The following is a 20541-nucleotide window of genomic DNA, read 5'->3' on the forward strand; positions in this document are numbered from 1 at the left end:
TATTAATTTTCAATACAAAAATGAATGAGCTGGAATAGACCCGATTGTCATACTCTGTGGAACCTTGCAAAAAAAGTGAAGAAATGTTGAAAGGTTTAGTTGGAGCAGCTGGCTGATGTCAAAGCCGCCAGGATGCTAATTAACTGCAGGCTGTGTCCCTTATTTCTGTATTTAAAAGGAAAAAAAAAAGCCTTTTGTATTATGGCATTTTTTTTCTTTGCTGCTGTAGTCCTACATCCCTCTGCAAATCATCTTTCATTTTTCATTCTGTTGACCTGGATATTATTTTATTTCTTTCAGAAACAGGAAAAAAATGAACATCTGTGTCTCCTTCCAATCTGCTGCACATCTGCGCGTTTTGATGCGGGTCTTCAAAGTTCAGTCAGTAACCCACGGACGCCATTCATCTTCTTGTTAAAATGTCTACTGCTGTATCCAATGCTCATGCCCTTGAGGGTTATTTTTTTTCTCTCTCTCTCTTTTTTTTTTTAATTTCCATTATTGTTATAAAGAACATTGTGACTTTAATATTAGCATTTTGCTTTCAACAGCAATTAGCAATCTCTTGGTTTGCTGTTTGGTAAAGCATCTGTTAATGAGGTCATCTAGTTTAAAATCCCAGCTACTGGAAAATAACAGGGAGGAGGTCAAATCTATCATTTTGTGTTATATTCTCTGCTCTCTTTTCAGTTTTCTAAAGAAAAGATATCTTTGTTATCCACAATAAGTCATTATGACCCGTTACTGGCCTTCTGTATTTTCTACCACCTCAAGATACAGTAAGTTCTTTCTTATTGAAGTATTGAAATACGATAGTTCAGTTAAAATCTTTGCGCATCTGAGGATGAGGAATTGGTTTCATTTTTTTTCATTGTGTTTTTTGTTTTCAGAGTTTCAAGTTCAGTTTTAACGAGGAGTTGCCTCTATGGTGGACGGGGTTCCCGGGGTGGTGGACCTAGGAGTGGCTGCTGGTGGAGTGTCAATGGGGCTCCCAGCCCCGCTGCTGGGCGTCACAGAGGAGCTCACTGCTGGTGTCTCTCCTTGCTGCTGGGCTTGGAGTGTCTGTCCACAGATGTGATGGTGCTTCTCCCAGTCCTTATGCTGGCAAAACGAGCCACAGTATCGTGCTGTGTTGCAACCACTGCAGGTTTCACTAGCTTTCCGGCCACAGTTCCAGCAACTCTAGAAGCAAAAGAGGAGGGGGAGAGATGGCAGAAATTAGTTAGTGTCCTAATTTTTATCTTAAAAACAACTATAAGGAGCTATGAGTCAATCATTTGCCAAGTCACCTGTGAGTCAACCAACAGCTGAGGCATCACTATATGCTGCCTTAGGTACCTGAACCTCCTCCACAGCACCTCCAGCCACCTGAAGGACTCTGCCCCTCCGAGACTGGGCATGAGTGCGAGCAGCTGCCTGCAAGTGCTAGCAATGCAAACCCCAGGTATGCCCGCATGTCTGGTCACTAAGAGCACACCAATTACTAGTCAGTTCTCATAGTCTCAGCAAAACTTAAGATAGCTCCTCCAACAGATGTATTAAACCAAATAACAAAACACATGTCCCCAAAAGTGCTTCTCTAAAAATGGAGAGGCAATAGTGCAAAGCAAGAACGTGAGCAAACGACCTAACACAAAGGTAAGACGTGGTAACCCTGGAAAACCTTGATTTTAATCATCTAAGTAATGCCACTGGACTCAGTGGCTCTTCTGGCAGTGAATAGTTAAGCTGTAACCTAAATCTTTGGCAGGATGGGGAAGCCACCGCAGAATATCACAGAATCACAGAATTGTCATGTTTGGAAGAGACCTCCAAGATCACCTAGTCCAACCTCTGACCTAACACTAACCAGTCCTCCACTAAACCATATCACTAAGCTCTACATCTAAACATCTTTTAAAGACCTCCAGGGATGGTGACTCAAAATATGTATGCTACTCACTTTCACACACTCTATAGCTATGCCAGCTGGATGCTGGAAAACGGCCAATCTTTAAGTGATATTCCTCAACTACATTTAAAAAAAAATCTCAATTTCAGAATCAAACAAAGACCTAAATCCAAAACAATATTTTAAGGAAATTAGACATTTAATCAGAGTCAAGCGGCTTCTTTAGAAAATATCCGTGTTTTAGTTCCATCCTCCCCCTTTATGATCTTTCTTGGTTGGTTGGTCAGAGGGTTTTTTTTTTTGGCATAGGCACATACAAGCACATGGGGGAAGAGTAACTGTCCAGTTTTCAATTGCTCTTTGAGATTGAAATCAAATGTACATGGCATTCTCAATTCATACTGATTAAACATACAGACTAAACCAGGTAATTACAAATACATGTGTTGGGGATTCTTTTTTTTTTTTTTTTTTCCTACTTTTTTTTTTTTTTTTTTTTTAATCATAAAATTGTTCCCATCTTTAAAAACATTAAGAAAAAAAAAGGTGGAATTACCAACACACAGAAACAGATGTTTCTGGTACTTAAATGTCGGGAATTCAGACTCCTTGTCTGGCATCACCTGGTTTTGATTCATTATTCATTGTTTCAGGTTCATTTTGCTTAAACTCTGTCCAGTGCTGTAGAGGTAAAGCCACACTGCCACGTCTGGAAATGGGTAGCTGCACTATTCTTGAACACCTTTTCTTTGAAAGACCTTGTATCCCCACAGTGAAGAATAACTGTGGGTAATTTAGAACACCATACATGAACGTGTACACATACAGACATATATACACATGGACCAAAAAGAGCTGGCAAGCTAATATTAGCTTATCAAAGAGATGCAATGTCTCCTTCTACTGACCAGAAAGGCAACAAATTGTGGATATTCCTGGATTCTCCTTCTTTTGCTGCACTAATATTTCTCAAAGGTTGCATCGCACTTCTGAAAGCTTCACTTTGCCAACTTGATGCTTGCACTGTGATCCAGTAAACTCCCTGTGACTCTGCTCCAACTGTGTTTGCACAGGATTTCTACCTACCACCACACTTACTGACCTTCTAGCTATTCGTTTCCAGCTAAATTGCCATCCCTGGGCTTGACCCATATTTCCTTTAATCCCCTAATCTGGAAACAAATACACATGTACAAAGCCTCCCTATGCAGACATTTCTGAAAAGGCAGTTTTCCTCACATGGAAAAATGCTGAAGTCAACCAGAACTGCCCAGGTGCAGGAATCCCTCCCTCATGGAGATCCTACTGCACCAGTGAAGTGCATGCTCTAGTTTATTATGGGGATGGCAAACTATTTCTATTCAGAAATATATTTAGTTAATACAGACCAATTTCTGAAACATCCTCATTTTGCTTCCCTTAGTGGGGAAGGCACATCTGCACAGACAGAACTGACTTCTAGACCTGACCCAGAGCCATCATACAGTATTTCAGTTTCTTACCACAATGCCTGTATTAATGTCAGAAAACAGAAATTTAAATTTTAACGTTAGAGGTCCAGCTTTTTTTTATTTGAATACTCATCAGTTAACTATCAGCCTGTGCAGAACATGAAAAGTGATAAATAAGTGCAAGATTTTAATGAAGTGACAAAGCTCTAAACTGGCTCCTTACATGATTTACTTAATGTGTCCTACATTGTCTAGTATGCGATTTTGTCCACTGCACATATTATTTATAATTTAACAGGTCATTACGGCTTTAATGTAATTGTGGGAATAAATGCACATAAAATGCAAGAATTTCAAAATAAATTTTACAGCTCACATTTATGCAACAAATTATTGCGTGTAAGAATTACTATGGTGTAAATTAGCATAAACAAGCACATGTACCACGAGAAGCTTGTACAATAGCAGCTGGATTTGACACACAGAACTCTCTGTCCTACACAGTCCTCACCACTGTGACCACTGGCTGCTCCTTTCCATGTATAAGCAGTGAAAAACAGCAATAGAAATAGGGATCAAGAACTGTAAGCCTTGGCAATGCATGTTTTCTGTTCATGTTGCTTGCTGGAGGATAGCTTCAGAATCCACATTCTACTGAAGAAAAATCAAGCTCGAGATGCTGGTTAATGGCCTGGGCTGTACTTGGTAAGCCCCTGTTCACATGTTCTCCATTGATCTAGACATTGTGGACAGAGCTGAGCCTGCTATGGGATTGACCGTGCTCAAGGCATCTTCTCTCCTGGGAAGTTTGAGAGGGTGGTATAAGGCCTAAGCAGGTATTTCTGTACGAGCCCGAAGCAAGGACAAAATGGATCACAGAGGCTGAACTGCATACATGGCACCTCAGATAACAGAAGACCATAATGTCATGTTGGTGACAAGGTGGCAAACATCATATACTAGGACATATGAAGGGGACTATGGGCAGCTTGACACCTGAGTTAAGACTACCTCCCAGTGCTGGTAAAGCCCAGCCTGGAATACTGTCCATGCTGGGATGATGCACTTCAAATACAGCAAATAAAATAAGGCAAATAAGACACAAGAAAGGCAGACAGAATAATCAGGGATCAGACAAACACAAACTATGAGAAGAGACTGAAGGAACTGAGATTGTTAAACCTAAGGAGAGATGGCAGCCTAAGAGGTTATAGTAGCGTCCAAACATCTCAGAGGCTACTACAGTGAGACAGGCAATGACCATATCTACATGAATAAACAGGAAAAACAATAAGATAAAACAACTGTAGGAGAAATTGGAAAGAGATGTTATGAAAAAAAAATTAAGGATAGAACAAATTCCCTACAGGCACTGGGGAATCTTCATCACTAAAACACAGACAAAACAGGGATATTACAGTTACAACACAGCTACAGCTGATCATGCATTGGGAAAAAGAGTAGTGGATCTCTCAAAGCCTCTCCTGTCTATTTTCTCTGTCTTTGGGGAGAGACTTACTATACTGCACTTCCAGCTTGTGTTTTATAGAGTTCCAGATGTAGCTAAAACTATGAAGAGGACTGGATTATAGTTTAACTCTGAATTGATTTCCCTGTGAAACAGTGAGGTTATACAAAAGGCCAGATTCTCAGACTACATAATTCAATTTAACTTCACTACCCTGAAAATGGATTAATTCAATGAAATTGGGCTAAATTACACCAGATGGGAATCTCACTCCGAATCTATGCCACCGATCATATTTCATCCTCTTCTTTCAACTGACAAGGAACATCAGTCTTAGGTCAAAGCCTTATCTTAGGTCAGACTCTTAATACTCATCCACTTAAGCTTCCATCTTCAAACAACAGAACTCTGAAACTTCTGTTTGCCATCATGAAAATTCTCAAAACAAATGCTCTCCATTTCTGTGGTCTCCAGTACCAGGACACATATTTGTCAATAATTTTGCCCATCCCATCACTTTAATCTCTGAAACATTTAACCACAGTTGGGCATTTGCTTTTCTCTGACACCTCTGTCTGAGACTCAGCGTAGAGCTGGTTTAAAGAAAGAAAGGGGAAAAAATAAAAAGGACCTTGAGGACCTTGACATGTCTAAGAGATGATGAACTCTGAAATGCCATAATGCAGTATCAAACACTGCTTTGTCATTTTTGACAAATTCTGGTTTTCCACAGTTTACCAGGAAAAGAAGCACGGATTTTTCCAGGTTCTTCAAGGCCCATGGCATTCAACACTCAATCGCTGCTAACCAGAAGAGAAAGAATCTAGAGATCACTGAAACTACAGTGGCATAAATGAGGACTGATTCTATCAAAGACCTTTTAGAAGGGGAAACACATTCTTTGGAAATTCCCATGGTACTTCTAAATGCAGTACTCCTTACAAAGACATTCAAGGCTTTAGATATTTCTAATAGAGTTAGCCCTATCACCAAACAGTCAAGGCTTACCCAAGCTACTGTTTATTGTGTGCAGTATACCTGTGTTCATACAAGCTAGCATGGAGAAGCTGCATCCTGAAGACACAAGTGTAGAGAATCATATTGAAGGGATATGGCAAGCTGGCTAGACAGCCTGGGACAGTGCCAGTGTTCACATCACATCTAGACTCATTAATCTAGAACTCATGGCTCTGGTGCCTCTGTATCACCTACCAGTGCAGAGAATGAACTGCTAGTTTCTAAGAGACGCCCAGACAAGAAAAAACAAAAAACAAAAAACAAAACAACAACAACAAAAACAAACAAACAAACAAACAAACAAAAAAAAAACAACAAAAAAATAAACATTAGCTGACATGCATAAATTCAATGTCAGCCCAGAAAACAGGGCTTGCCTATATCACAGCATCTGATGCTCAAAGTCAGGTTTGCTGGCACAGTCCTGGTCTCAATGGATTGGTCAGCAGAGATTGAGCCCAGCTGTCTTCAAAATGTCAGGTAAGTGTGATGTTCACATACAACATAAGCTGCTTCAATGTAAACAAGCCTTAACATTACACGTCTCTTAAAAGCAGTGTTGGACCAGTTACATACTTGTTTTATCTGAGCAGATGTCAGCATCTGCTTTAAGTAGAGAGAAACGAAACATTTGTGCTCCTTTGCTGTCCCCAGCCCCCACCCTACTAAAAGTGAGGAAGAACACTGACTGTCAGATTTTTCAGTGGCATTTTATACCAGAGCAGAAAGACAGATGTTTTAATTCTCCCCCTGCCCTTCCCCCTACAATCTGGGCAGCCAGTCTCTTTGCAAAGCTGTTCACCCTTACTATTAAAATTGATTTGCACAACAGTACATTGCAGCCAAAGCAAGCACAGCAGTCATTAAAGAGTAGGCTGCTCACACATGTTTCTGTACTTAGCCAAGTCAACTACTGATGAATGGGTCATCTTTTGTCAAGCAACTGTAAGAAACTGGTAAAGAAATAATTTGTGGTTCAGGAACAGTTATGCTGACAGGTAGGCCTTCTCTTGTTCTTTTGCTTTCCAACATCAGTGTGCTCTGTTCACTGGTCCTTAACCAATCTCTCATTGTGATAACAGAAAATAATGAAAATGCTCTAGTCAGTTGCAAGAGCTTATGCTGAGAAGCTGTGGAAATCTTCAAAAAGTAAATGTACAGACACTGAGGCCAGTAAAATCTGGTGAGATTGCTCTGGTCAGCTCCACATGTCAACTGTAATTTTTTTTTGTTTGTTTGTTTTGTGTTTTTGTTTGTTTGTTTTTTTCAGTCATGGAAGTCACTTTTTCTGGTTCCAAATATACAGACACATATACACACATATGTGAAACCTCTGAAAGGTCTTGGAAGAAGACACTACACGTCATCTTAAAAAAACAATAATTACAAAAATCTAGAGTCCTAGGCCCAGATATTGTTCTGGGCTCCAGAGCAGACTGCAATAGAAATCATGGCCCAAAGTCCTCAGACAAAAACAGCTCCAAGAAACCTCAGCTAGGTCCAGGCTGCATTTTACTAAATAACAAATGAAGAGCTGGAAGAGATAAAACTTGCCAACAGACAGGGAGTGGCTGTAGCAGATGAAATTTATATCAGAAACATTAGAAATGTGGTGCCAAATTCCCATCTCCATCCATAGTTTCCACAGCCAAAAGAACAAATGACACCCGTGGGAGAAATATGCTGTCAGGAACTGCACAGAGGTTGTATAGCAGCCTATACTAAGCTCTCTTGCAGGCCTTGGAGTATTATCTCACCAAGGATAAGCAGGGCTGCTCTACCTTCTTCTATGCTTCTAAGACTTCAGGAGCTGCTACTAGAGTTCCCTCGTACTTGAAACCATTCTAGTCCTGGAAATACATATTTACAGAATACAGCTGAAAGTTGTAAACAGCTTTGTAAACAGAAAGGTTTATGGAGACAACTCAGACAAATGAAAAGGAATATTCACAGAGGGACTGAAAGACAATGAACACTCTAGTAAACGTAAAGTTCTATTCCTCAGCCCCAACAAACACAGGGTCCCTTCTCCAAAGAGACACTTCTCAGACACTAACAAACTGATCTCCTGTCCTCAAAGATGATGGAAAAGACTGGTCCATTTTTCCATGTGTTATTAAAAATAAATAAATAAATAAATAAATAAATAAATAAAGACAGCCTAAGTCAACAGGCAGGTAGTTGTGGGAAGCATTACCTACTTGGTTGGAGTTTGCCATAATTGGAAGTTGAAGATGTACCAATAAAAACTGTACACATTTAGCTATAAAGTACCATTTTCATCTGCCTTCAGAATTAACCAGGCACCTGTAAACACTGACATCTATTAAAACCTGCGTTTTACTTCTCAAAAAAGCCACCCTGATGTGCCATTTATGACCACCAGAGTGAAAGCTGCAGGATTAGGCTACTAAATAGGTCCTAAGTATGTAGTTTTGTCTAGGTTCAGAAGGCTTGTATCTTCCTCGACTATGAACAGCTCTGAGAACATCTGTAACCCTATGAGTCATATTTCATTAGAATGAAATTAAAAGAATTATTTGTCCTCTTTTAAAGTTCTGGTTCCAAGAAGTGAACAACCTCATAAGCACTTCTTCTAAAGATGAAGTTGTCTGTTGTCATACAGCCTTTTCCAGAGCTATGACTGCTCAGGAGTGAATTACAGCACACAAATGAGTCTGGATATGAATTTACTTGTGGAAGAATGGGCTGTATGCACTGGCACATAAGGCCTTCATCTATCCTGCCTACACTACATCAGTTCACTAAATGGATTTAATTTGCAATTTCCTCTGAGGCATTTACCTTTGGAATTTTGGTTTTGATAATGGGAATCTCTTGTAAATATACACACATAAAATGATAGCTCTTTAATGATGCTAAGTCAGACAAATGTCCTTTCTATGAACACAGTGTACGAAAAATGTCCTTGAATATCTCAGATACAAAATGCCAATAAATTGAATTTATGTCTCATTTAATCTGCAATGGAACAGTTAATACTTAAAGGGTACATATACTTCTCCTGGTCCCTTTCTTCCTGAGAAACTTTCAGATGCTGAAAATCAATTCCTTTTGTCTCCTTGTTATTCATCTGCTACACATTAAGGAGAAACTTTGGGCATTCAGTGATCCCACAATGGTCTTTCATCTCCAGAGAAGCCTGGTATGAATTAAAATCTTACGCTCCCACAAATTATGGATGCATACTGCAGCATGCCACTGGCTTATCTGCTCATGACTTTTGCCAGTTTTCTCAGCATGCTTCAGCTACCTAATCTGCATCTTTCAGCTTAAGTCACTCTTCTACAACGTGACCCATACAATCCAGGAAAAGTGCTTTGACAGTAATGTACACTAATACATAATACCACACAACAGGTACTGCTATCAGTTATTTTTCCAACTGCCTGCAATTTAGAACTTATATTAAAAAGTATTTTTACTATAGACAAGATCTCAGTACAGGAACAGTAAATAGGCTATGAAAGTAATGTCCTTTCATTTCAGTGGCCTTAAGAAACAAAGATTATATAGAAATACCTGGTGTAATTTGTGTCATGTCTGTCTTTAAAGGCAATTTTAACCTAGGACATTATTATTTGTCTGTAATGGATGCAAAATTCTGCAGCACTGGTAAAACACACCCTGGTCTTTCACTCCCAGCTTCCTGCTGTTGGTGCTGCTGTGTCCCCTATACCGCAGAAGTTCAAGGCTCCCACACTCAGGTTTGAAAGTAAATCAGGGCTTAACATGCTTATTCTTGTTTTACACTCTGTTGCTGTTTCAGTTTATTTTTCTTCCTTCCAAATACTGTTTGCCCACTCCTCAACTCTCAAATATACCCTGCAGTCAAATTAACACATTCAAATTAAGGAAACACTTGTAAATCCACATTCATTTCTGTCCTACAGGAACTTTTACTAATAGCTTCTACACCCAATGCATTCCCCAGAAAAGCTTTTAGCTACTTTGCTCTACAATCTCATAAACGACTGTTGTGTTGTGTTTTTTTTTTTTGTTTTGTTTCTTTGTTTGTTTTGTTTTTGTTTAAATTAGATCTGAACATGAAATATTTTCTACCATATACTCTTGTTATCAACTCAGTATCAGCAGTTTGAAGAGCTTGAAAATAAAGCTACTGAAATGCTAAATTAGAAGAGAAACATACATTATATGTAATCCTGAACATCAGTTAGGAGGTGTCACTGCAGCTCAAGTCTTTAGCTATTTTCGGCTCAGATGACCATGTACACAAGAAAATTTGGAGCTCTGCATGTGCCTGTAATATACATCCAGTGAGAATGTGCAAATAGTTAATAGCAGGCACTGAACTCCTCATGTCACATGAATAGCCTGTGCCATGTAGATTTAAGCAAGCTCAGGTACAATGTTGATGCTAAGGTTGATGACAGCCTCATGTCATCCTGTTTCCTGTTACAGGTTATTGTACAGATCCTATTTTCCTCCAGTATTGCAATGGTTCACATATTTTTGAACTCAGATGAAGCCATTAAAATACTTGAGAAGACTCAACACAAATTCTCCACCCCCCCAAACAGCAGCTATCACTAATTTTTCATCAGAGGAGACAAAGGTTCAAGCTCTGACAAAAACAACCTAACATGGCGCTACTAGCTAGTGAATGCACTTGGATAGAGAGGTGCTTGTCCATCAGAGACCTTACTTACCTCGCTTGAATCCTCCTGCTGATTGATAACAGCTAGTGCATCCTCTGCAGCCTGGCGCTTGGCTTCGGCAACAGTGCGCTCCATTTTAGCTCTCTCGGAAGTGATCATGTCGTGAGCTTTCCGCTCGGCCTCTGACACTGCCTTCTGCAACTCAGCCATTGCCTGACGTTTAACTTCATTGACAGCTTCCTCTACAAAGGAGGGAAGAAATCCTCATCAGCACAGGATGTTTGACATAGGGCTATGCAAAAGTAATGCACGAAATGCATCAGCTAGGCTACTGTATTGTGTCTTCATGGTAAGAAGGACCAGGATGAACCTGATTCCTCGAGACTCTTCAAGACCACCCTGATGCTTCTTTACTTCCCCATCACCAAGGCTCTCAGAAATCTCTAACACTTGTGTTGATTCTTGCTATTTTGATTCACAGTTAGTACTTCAGTAGGTACAGACATTTCAGATTGCTGGTGCATTATTTTGGGGTGATTTTACTTGGAAAATTGGTTTTGCAGCACACCAGATTGATGAATATGTTCAGCAAAAATTATTACTTAAGACTTACTACAGACTTTTTCAGAATGGTATCTTTAAGCTTTGGAAATTAAGATAGGATTCAGTCACTATGGTTGTTTTATTTTTTTTTTCTCTATGTAAAAACTAAATATATGAAACACCCAAGGTTTTATTAAAAAAAAAAAAAAAAAAAAAAAAAAAAAACATTGGTCTAATATCTTTTCCTGGACATATAATTTTACAAGCCAGAATTAACATTTGTTTATGAACATTCCTTTGACCTATTGATCTCCTCTGCACACTGTTGTTTACATGGCAAAGACTTGACTTCCTGACGCTGCAGAGCCCTTGAGCACACCAAAGCCAACAAGACTCCGGTGCACAATTAAAACTGAGCCAGGGCACAGTGCTTCATTATATACAAAGGCTAATGTTTTTGTAAAATAACTAAGTCGCTATGAGCTGTTTCTTCACTATATACTTATGTCATATCTTTTATTCCAGAAAACATGAATTGTCACAAATTAGTTATTTAGGTTTTGATGCAGGAAGAATGCAAAGATTTTACTAATGAACAGTCTTTTAATTGACAACTAAAACAAGTAATTTCTTTTTTTTTTTTTTTTTAATTAACTGCTCTAATTAACAAGGAAACCATCCTCCCCCTGAATTAGTTTATCTAATTTTCATCTTTATTCAAAGCAAAATGACAATGATTAATTGAAAATTTAATAAGCAGTAATTATTAACTTGGCAAACCCAGTACCAATTAACACTCTATTAAAACTAATTATGACATGTTTCATTCAAGTGTTTGCACTTAATTGTTTCATCCACTTAAAAACCACCTTAATTAAATGTTCTGTTTAATTAAAAACATAGATTTCTAATAAAAAAAATTACTGTAGATTAAAATTTAAGTATTACAACTGTGTTAAGGGTTTGAGTTCGGAGGCTCCATCAAATGTATTTGTGTATGCACATGTATGTAGACCTAACTCTTCCATACAGATATTAAGTCAGAAACTGCCTTGAGTTTTGATGTCTCATAGCTCTGCATTTATTATTTTAAGTCACTACATGAAGTTTCCATTTTCAGTTATTAAGCCAAGTACAATTGCAATAGATACATTTTAAGCCATGTACTGACTAAAATTGCCTTAATTAAAATGAAAGAAGAGTTATATTATTTGTTGTGTGTGCTCCGTGTGCGTATGTCTGTGAGAGATGTTTCAACTGAAGTTTTTGGGGGTGGAGATGGGGGGAATTAAGAGATAAAACTTATGCCTTTATTTTTATGAGGCTGAAAATATGCCCTTATATTACCCTACCATAAATGTTGTTTAGGGGAAAGCCTCAGGAGAGGAAAAAATCATACCCGTCAACCATACAGCCAAGGCTTAATTTACTTTGAATATTCAAGGTGAATTAAAATTCTATCTAAGTGGCAATACAGGACAATAATTTTTGCTTATGATCAAAGCTGCAGCTAGACTAATTGTATATGCAAATCAGGCAATTTATATTTAAATTATGCATTCCTATTCTAGTCCCACAGGCACACACAGATCAGCAAAGGGAATTGGTAGGACATTTGCAAGGTGCTTGAATATTTATTACCAACTGCAAACATTCACTGATCGTGAGAAAAGAAATATACACAGGCAAACATACAGATGCAATTTTATTACCTTTTTCATAAAAATGAGGCAACTTAAATACAGACGTTTTGCATCTATGAACTGCAGTTATTAACAAAGTAGATTTCTTAGAGAAAATCTGTATTCTTGCTGATATTTATTATGGAATAGAAGTTATCTTTGTATGGTATGATGCACTTTCATTATATCACATAACTTAATCTTATGCTGAAATGTTTCCAGTGGTTAGAAATGACAGTTTGATCTATTAGTTTAATCTGGAAGCAGAGCACCCCAACATTTTACAGAGACTTCTATTTGCATAGCTTTTAATCCTAAATAATCTACTTCTTTTCAGTCTAAATATAAAAATTGAACCTTATATTCTATGTCATGTTTTTTTTGCAAAGCTTCTGAGTGTGTGAAGGTGCTACAAGTACATATGAGCCCATATGTTGAAGGAAAAGGGATTCTATATTTTAATTGGCATAAACTATGGACTGGACTTCAGTATTTCCATTAGCTTTAACAGCAAAATTTGTGTAATGATAATTTGTGCAGTGATATACTGAAAATGAAGGCAAAGAGTTAAACTACAGTGCTTTTTGGTCACATGATTTCAATATTGCGACTCATGACATCCAACTCGTGTCACCCAATTTATTAAAAATAGACAAATTTTACTATCATTGATTTTGCCCACATCTCCTTAAAAGATATTTTTCCAGTACCTACAGGAATTTCTTAGCCATAGAATACAGGCATTTTAGTTTCAGATAAGAATAAAAACTGTAATATTTGTGGAGGAAAAGTTATGACTGATAGTGAAGTAGATTTTGTTTGCCATGACGATTTTGAGCTATCAAGCACTACAGAATGCTGCTCCTTTTCCAGAAAACAGATTAGATTAGATTAGATTCAAATATAAGAAAACTTGAACCAATAGGTTTTTAAAGTAGGTTTTTAAACTAAATATCTAAGATGTTACCTCCATTTTCCAATTACTGCTAAGCATTCTTGCTCTAAAATCCCTTGTCTTTTTTTTTTCAGAATTCAGCTGAAATGTTTCTTCACTTCCACAACTCATCATTCACTTCCGTATGTAACCTGACATGATGACATATGTAACTTGACATGATGATGGCAGCTCCTGGGCACCTCCCTCACATCATAGGCACACTCAGTCCACACCATGAGAAAAGAAAACGTGATGGACAAGGATGAGGCACCGTCACCGTGACATTTGAATCACCTCCCTCTCAGGCTGACCCTATCAAAGAAGGCCACTGGGAGTTGGTGACTTGAGTTATCTCACCTTCACATCGCAAAATGTGTAATTTCTTTCTCAGGAGTACCCTGGCGAACACGCAGAAGTTTCACTGTCTTTGTATGCTATTCCCATGGTATTCCCATGCCTTTTTGGTTATTCCAGCACTTCCATCTGGACTGCCATGTGACAGGGAATGTCTGGAAGATAGTCTCCCCATTAAACTGAAAGAAGCGAAGTCAGCAACCCATAAAGGGCCTGGGATCACCTCAATATTTAATTAAGAGGAATAAGTATTTCCATGAAGCAAGTCATCCAAACTCTGATCCGACTAGCCCTCTTTACATGCCTGCCTTACTCTTGACTACTGAGGACACTGAGAATGTGGCTTGGATTCCTCATCTGCATAACTATTATTTAATGTCATTAATAAGGACACTGATGACTTTCTTTTCCATTGACGTATGAAACTTAATTGGGTTCACATGGCTTTAATTTACAAGGTGATGAGTGCTACGTGCTTGCTCCAACAATCACAAAAGCATGTGCTCAACTTGGTATACTTAAAGAATTTCACTGGAGTCTATCAATCTCCAAAAGTTTAAAGTGAATCCCTTTTACACATGATTTGCTGGTTCAGATGATTTTGGGGTTGCTTATTAACTGTTTTTGTGCCAAGTTCTTTCAGTTCAATGGATTCAGCTTCTCAATCAGGCTTTTTACACTTAATTCTGCTGTCTACACATTGGTCTTTATGGCCATTTGAGACACCAAGATATCCACACTGAGCTAGCAGAAATGACTTGTGAGAGATTTGCAGCCTTCTAGACTGGCAGTTGCAGCCCAGCCAGGAAACTACATAGCATCTCAAATGGCATTAGAGGCCTGTTCTTACAGGCACTGAATTGCACTTTTACTGCCCTGAACTGCTTATGAAACTGGGGAGATCTCCAGCTTCAGTGCACACTTGAAAATGAAGGCCAATGATTTATTAAAAGCATTATGTCTTTTGATATTTTACTACTGTTAGTAACAGATATGGGTAGCATCCTGTAGCAGGTCAGATTTTTTTCTTCTCCAGTTCACAGACACCCTTAATAAAGGGAATCTGACTGAAAGCCACATCAGCATGAAAATAGAGTCCAGAAAAGGGTCCAAACAAAAAAAAATGTTTCAGAATAACTGATGACATAATTGTTCACTATATGACATGTCTCATTTCCTTTATACTACCATATTTGGATAAACATGATGCGGATGCACATCCAGTTTTATAATTCAGGCCAAAAGCTTCATTTAACTTGTATGCTAGCTTATGAAGATTATTTTTTTTTCTTCTGTTGGAGTCAGAAACGGCCTGATATGCCAAATAACATCAAAACCTGGATACTGCAAGATCCATATACTTCAAGATACTTCAAATTCCTGAAATTCCCATGCATAATGTTTCTCTGTAAGGTTTCCTGGGACTGCACTTTTTTTTTTTTTTTTTTTTTTTTCATTTAAGATGTTAACATAAATATGGCAAAACAAACTCTGAAAAATACTTTGGGCATACAACAGAATTGAGTTACAAAGGATACATGATTCTTGGACAAATGAAAAAGTTGTAATAATTTCATTATTTTTCATAGAAACTACAGCAGATCCAAAAATACTAATTTCCACATTGAAAAATGTTGACTGTAAATGATAAACCCATGCTACACAAACAACACAACTTCTTGTCTGATACAACATTATGCCATTTGTGTGTTCTGCATCTAGTCTACAATACATCCACCAGTTACAGGACATTTGAGAGTATCAAAAATGCTGTATATTTGCCATTTAATCATTAATCCTGCTCAGGCAGCTGCAGTACATGGCTGTAAAGGTGTTCAGAAGCTCTCTTTGTCAATGAGTGCATGTGTGTTGGGACATGTGCGAGTAGAAGCTCAACTACTAGTTCTAGTTCAAGAGCCAACTCCTGACCCCTCTGAAAACAAGGAAGCTCTAATATCAATGGTGAAAGTGCAAATGTTTGGCTGCAGCACCATAAGAGGATACTCAGCAGGAAACTCCTCTGCTCAGGCAGTTTCAAAGTATTGAAGAAAACTCAGCACAACCACAACACCTGCCCATGGTGCTTTTCAACCTCGGGGACCATGAATGTCCACGCAACCACCAGGACCAGCTGACACACAACCTTCTTTGCTCATTTTAACGCTTACCACGTTTATGAACCCAGACTTCACTTGGGGCTGATGATCACAATTGTTTTTTGAAATTAAGAATGGCTACACTGCATATCTAAAGGTTTTTTCCTTAACAGGTACACTTTTTCTCCCCCCCCCCCCCCCCCCCCCCCCTGCCCCCCCCCCCCCCCCCCGTTTCAGGAATTCTTACCTTAGCTAGGTAAGAACACTGAAGATTAAAAAAAAAATCCACAAAAGCATTTTTTTTAATTGCTAACAGATTGAAACCTTAGCATATCAAGTTTCAGCCTGAAACCATTATAACCCTTGAAAAAAGGGGTCTGTAATGGAAGCACCGATAGCCCCTTAACTATAGCAGCAGATGCTTCCATTATAAAGATTATTTCATGTTCTGATCAGTTCCAGTTTAAGATTATTAAATACAATTTCTTCTTGTTACTAGTAAACCCTTTCTTTTTTTTATTCCTCACATCAGTGCGTTAACAACTGCACACAGCTGCCAGAATACTAAGCTCGTGTTTTTAAACAGTTCTTACCAGCTTTCTTCCAGATCTCCTCTGGCACGTATCCAGATGCAGGCCTGTGAAGGAATTCCCGATGCGATTCTGCGGGGTGGGGGAAGCAGAGGGAAAAAGAAAGAGCATGGTAAGCAACGTTTGTCGAACAGGGCTCAGAGAAATACCTTTTCCCTTTACTTATTGCTCAGGCAAAAATCACATAAAGTTTTTCTTTACGTGAAATAAGAAGGGCACTGTGGCAGTCAGTCACTCAGGAATTTCACGTAGACCAGATTGACATTGAGGGCTCAGACATGTCATCTTAAGCCAAGCTGAGACTCATTCGCTTTATTTTTATTTTACAGTGTTTCAAGTCAACTCTATATGACAGTTTCCATGCTTTTAAAGCTGGCTTTGTGAGACTGACTGAGGGAGTGACATGCTTCATCCTTTGTAATTATGTTTATGAAAAGAAAGAAGAAAGAGGACAGCAGCCCGCATTTGGCACTTCTGGTCTGTCTGGCTACTGACGAGCAGAGATAAAAGCCGAGACGTCAATCCAGCGATCAAATAAACTGTCCACAGAAAAAGAAAGGGGTGTTTCTATATGTTCAAAGATATGCTTTGCTATATCTGAGCCTGTGTTGGTAACTGTAGCCACACAACTTTGGAAAACAGAACCTTTAACTTTAGGTTAAGCGCCTACATACACACACCCAGCAACCTCACGGGAGCTGGAGCTCATAACTCACCCATATATTTCAATCACATTTTGACAGCTCTTGCCCCCTCCTCTCCTTTTTTTCCAAGGGTTTAACCTCTGGGCATGAGCCTAAGAACTCTGAAATCAGCAAGATCCCGTCCATGCCGACTTCAAAGCCACAAGATCAGACAAAGCAGGAAAAAAACTCACTTTGGCCTGAAATTCAGCATACAGATTCTCAGCAGATGAAAAGATGCTCTTTTCAAATACAAATATAATTTAAAACCTGATCAACTGTATTTCAAAGTAAGATAAGAGAAATGTTTTTAAAAATGCAGATAGATTCACTACTGCCTATGTGATAGAACTCAATTGTCAAAATAACTTAATTACATTAGAAAGGTTTTGCATCTTTTTTAGATATTTTGATCGAAATCCAACATCTTCTTTGATGCCTGATTTTGAATCAGAATAAAAGCATTTAAAAGATTCTTTTAATTTTTACTAATTATATTCATTTTTGTATATTAAATTTATTATTAGATTACTTGGTGGAAAAGTATCCTTTCTGATGGTAAAGGCTGAATCATTAGGCTTTGCAGTGTTTTTTATACCACTATGGATATGCGTTCAGTACTGTTTATATAGAGTATGATACAGAAAATTAAAAAATTAAAAGAGGAGGCTTAATACGGCATCTGGCTAACAAAGGGGAAATGACAAGGGCAGTTTCAGCTGTGCAGGCAGCAGGGAATCCCAACCCCTGCCCACTGCTCCACAGACACAATTTCTAGCACATGAATCTGCAGACACCAACTGGGCAGATTGAATCTTCCCATATGACAGGCAGCTGAGCGGATTTCCCCAGCTCTTCTGTTTATCACTAAAAATGGATTTTTATAGGCAGAATTTCACACCTCTCAAGCACAAAATGATGGGTGTATGTATATAAAGTTTTGTGCAAGAACAGCTAACTATTTACATTGGTTTAATTGACGTGATAGAGGGCTTCAGCCCTGATGTTGAAAATGTGAAAATTCTCAGTATCAGTTGACTTATATGATTCTGGAACTACAAATATTATTATGTACACTTCTCCCATCCTTTGAAGGTTTTAGGACCTATGGGAACAGTTCCAGTTCAGCCAGGGACAGAGGAGGCAGCAGAAAATTCTGCTTGAGAGCTCAGAAAGACTAAAGGCGAAAAATAAAAGGATTCTTATTTGCTTTTCCTGCAATAACTGCAAGACACAGACAGACTCCAAATGTGGCAAAGCAACGGTTTTGTTGCATTCATGTCTTGTATTTTGGGTTTAATTTCTTTTCTGCAATTTAAAGTACTCTCCACTGCAAGGGAATCATAGCCCTGATCTAAGCCCTCTACCATGGTACTCAGTATTAAAAATAAAGAGATGTGGATCTGATTTTTTGGTACACATGACTTTCCAAAAATGGAATTCAATGACATAAATGACCAGATTGCCAGCTAATTGTTAAAATTTCCAAAACATAAACATCAATCAAGCTCTTATTCCAACCACAAATTATTTACATGAGGAATAAGATCCTCTGCAAGAAGAATTAAATCAAGAGCTTGTGAGAGATTTTCCCATAGTTTGGACTGGCACACAAGAAAAGACAAGAAGCACTTACAAAGATAATAAAAAACATATTTTCCAAACAAGAAAAATATTATTAACATGGCTATTGTTTAGTCAGTGGTGATGAGTCCATGAAAACAATCTTCTTTTGGGGGCTAAACTACAGGACATGAACAGAAGATATACATTTTTCATTATTATTTTTAAGCTAGGCTGTGCTTCATATGAAGAATCACAGAACTTGATCAGTAAAACTAAAACACAAAAAATCTCAACAGGCTTGGAAGTCTAGCTTCCAAACAAAATTAACACAGTCAAGCAAAGTCCCTGATACAGTGAACAAAAAAGCCAGCTGAAAAAAGCCACAATGAGGATGAATACGTTGTTTTAACTGACTGAGTGCAGTACCCAGAAGTCAAATAAAACCCTGCCTAGAAGGAAACAGAATGATATCAAACAAAATTAGGAATGACCTGGAGCAACAAGGCAGCTCATACAGAAAAGATTTTACGTATCAGACAGAACTTAAAAAATTGTTAATGGTTAAAATGCTCTAAAGTTATTACACAGAATAAACTAAACACAATGGACGATAATGAATTTATTTGAAATTCACAGCAAGGCATGGTTTGAGAGCACTTGTAGATTATCAGTCTGGCTCCTACTTGACCATGTGAAAAAGCCCAAAAAAGGAACATAAAAAGCACATATACATGAGGATAACCAGTACCTGCCTACAAAAAGCTTCAATGAAGTAAAAATAAAAGAGAGTTTTAAATCTAAAATGTTTTTGGAAATTTTTGTTTTAATATAACTTTCAGGAAGAAAGCTGCTGAACTCGCATATAAGTATGAAGAAAAGATAAAAAATTGGTCTCTGTTTAATCCCTCATATTCTAATAATTCTCATATTATTGAATACTAGACAATGACATTATATTATTTTGTAAGATATATAGAAGAATAATAGTATTTTTAGTATATTCTGGATTATTTTTTTTATATTATTTATTTTTATATAAGGAAGAAAACATTTACTCCCAAAAAATCCTAAGGTCACAGTATGGTGCCAGGTTTCATAAAGGCCCTGGTGTATTCATTCCAAGAATGCATTTGAGGATATGAGTCATCAACAGTCAGTTGACTGATCATGCTTCTGAAGTTCAGAAAGTAGAAACCTTTTACATTACCTATTTTTCATGGTTTTAAGATAAAAGAATAAATACTACAAGTAGCGAAATAAAAAATGTGAGGTTTTAAGAGCAGAAATAGACATGAATCTGGAAAGTGAAACCGAGATGAAAAGCTAGAACCAAATAAAGGAGATGAACTCTCACATGGTAAGAACCAAACATAAGAGAACAGAATAAAATTACTTAAAAGGAAAAGACGTGTCCAAAAACCCCAATCCATATTTGGAAAGAAGGAACAGAAGATGGATTGAAAATATAAAGTAATAGAAGTTTTCATCACTGGATAATGACATCGAAGCTTATAGTTACAAAATAGTAAGTAATGGGAATAAACAGGTAATCATTTGAGGATCTTTTAGAATTTATTGTCTCTATGAAAAAACTGGTAGAAACAACATTGCCCTACATGCCAT

The 20541-nt window shown here is 37.9% G+C and overlaps 1 protein-coding gene across 3 annotated transcripts in view; it reads right to left on the reverse strand.

The window, feature by feature from the left end:
* Nucleotides 1–20541, reverse strand: part of RUNX1T1 (RUNX1 partner transcriptional co-repressor 1) — a 111762-nt gene that overhangs the window by 82 nt on the left and 91139 nt on the right. For all 3 annotated transcript variants that reach the window (XM_032182359.1, XM_032182358.1, XM_032182360.1), the window contains 3 exons: nucleotides 16673–16741; nucleotides 10519–10709; nucleotides 1–1182 (listed from right to left, as the gene is read on the reverse strand). The exon at nucleotides 1–1182 is cut by the window's left edge and continues 82 nt beyond it. In XM_032182359.1, the coding sequence (XP_032038250.1) occupies nucleotides 907–1182; nucleotides 10519–10709; nucleotides 16673–16741 (536 nt within the window). In that variant the 3' untranslated portion in view covers nucleotides 1–906. The remainder of the gene's footprint in view (nucleotides 1183–10518; nucleotides 10710–16672; nucleotides 16742–20541) is intronic.

Source organism: Aythya fuligula, chromosome 2 (genome assembly GCF_009819795.1).
Source record: "Aythya fuligula isolate bAytFul2 chromosome 2, bAytFul2.pri, whole genome shotgun sequence".
Lineage (NCBI taxonomy): Eukaryota > Metazoa > Chordata > Aves > Anseriformes > Anatidae > Aythya > Aythya fuligula.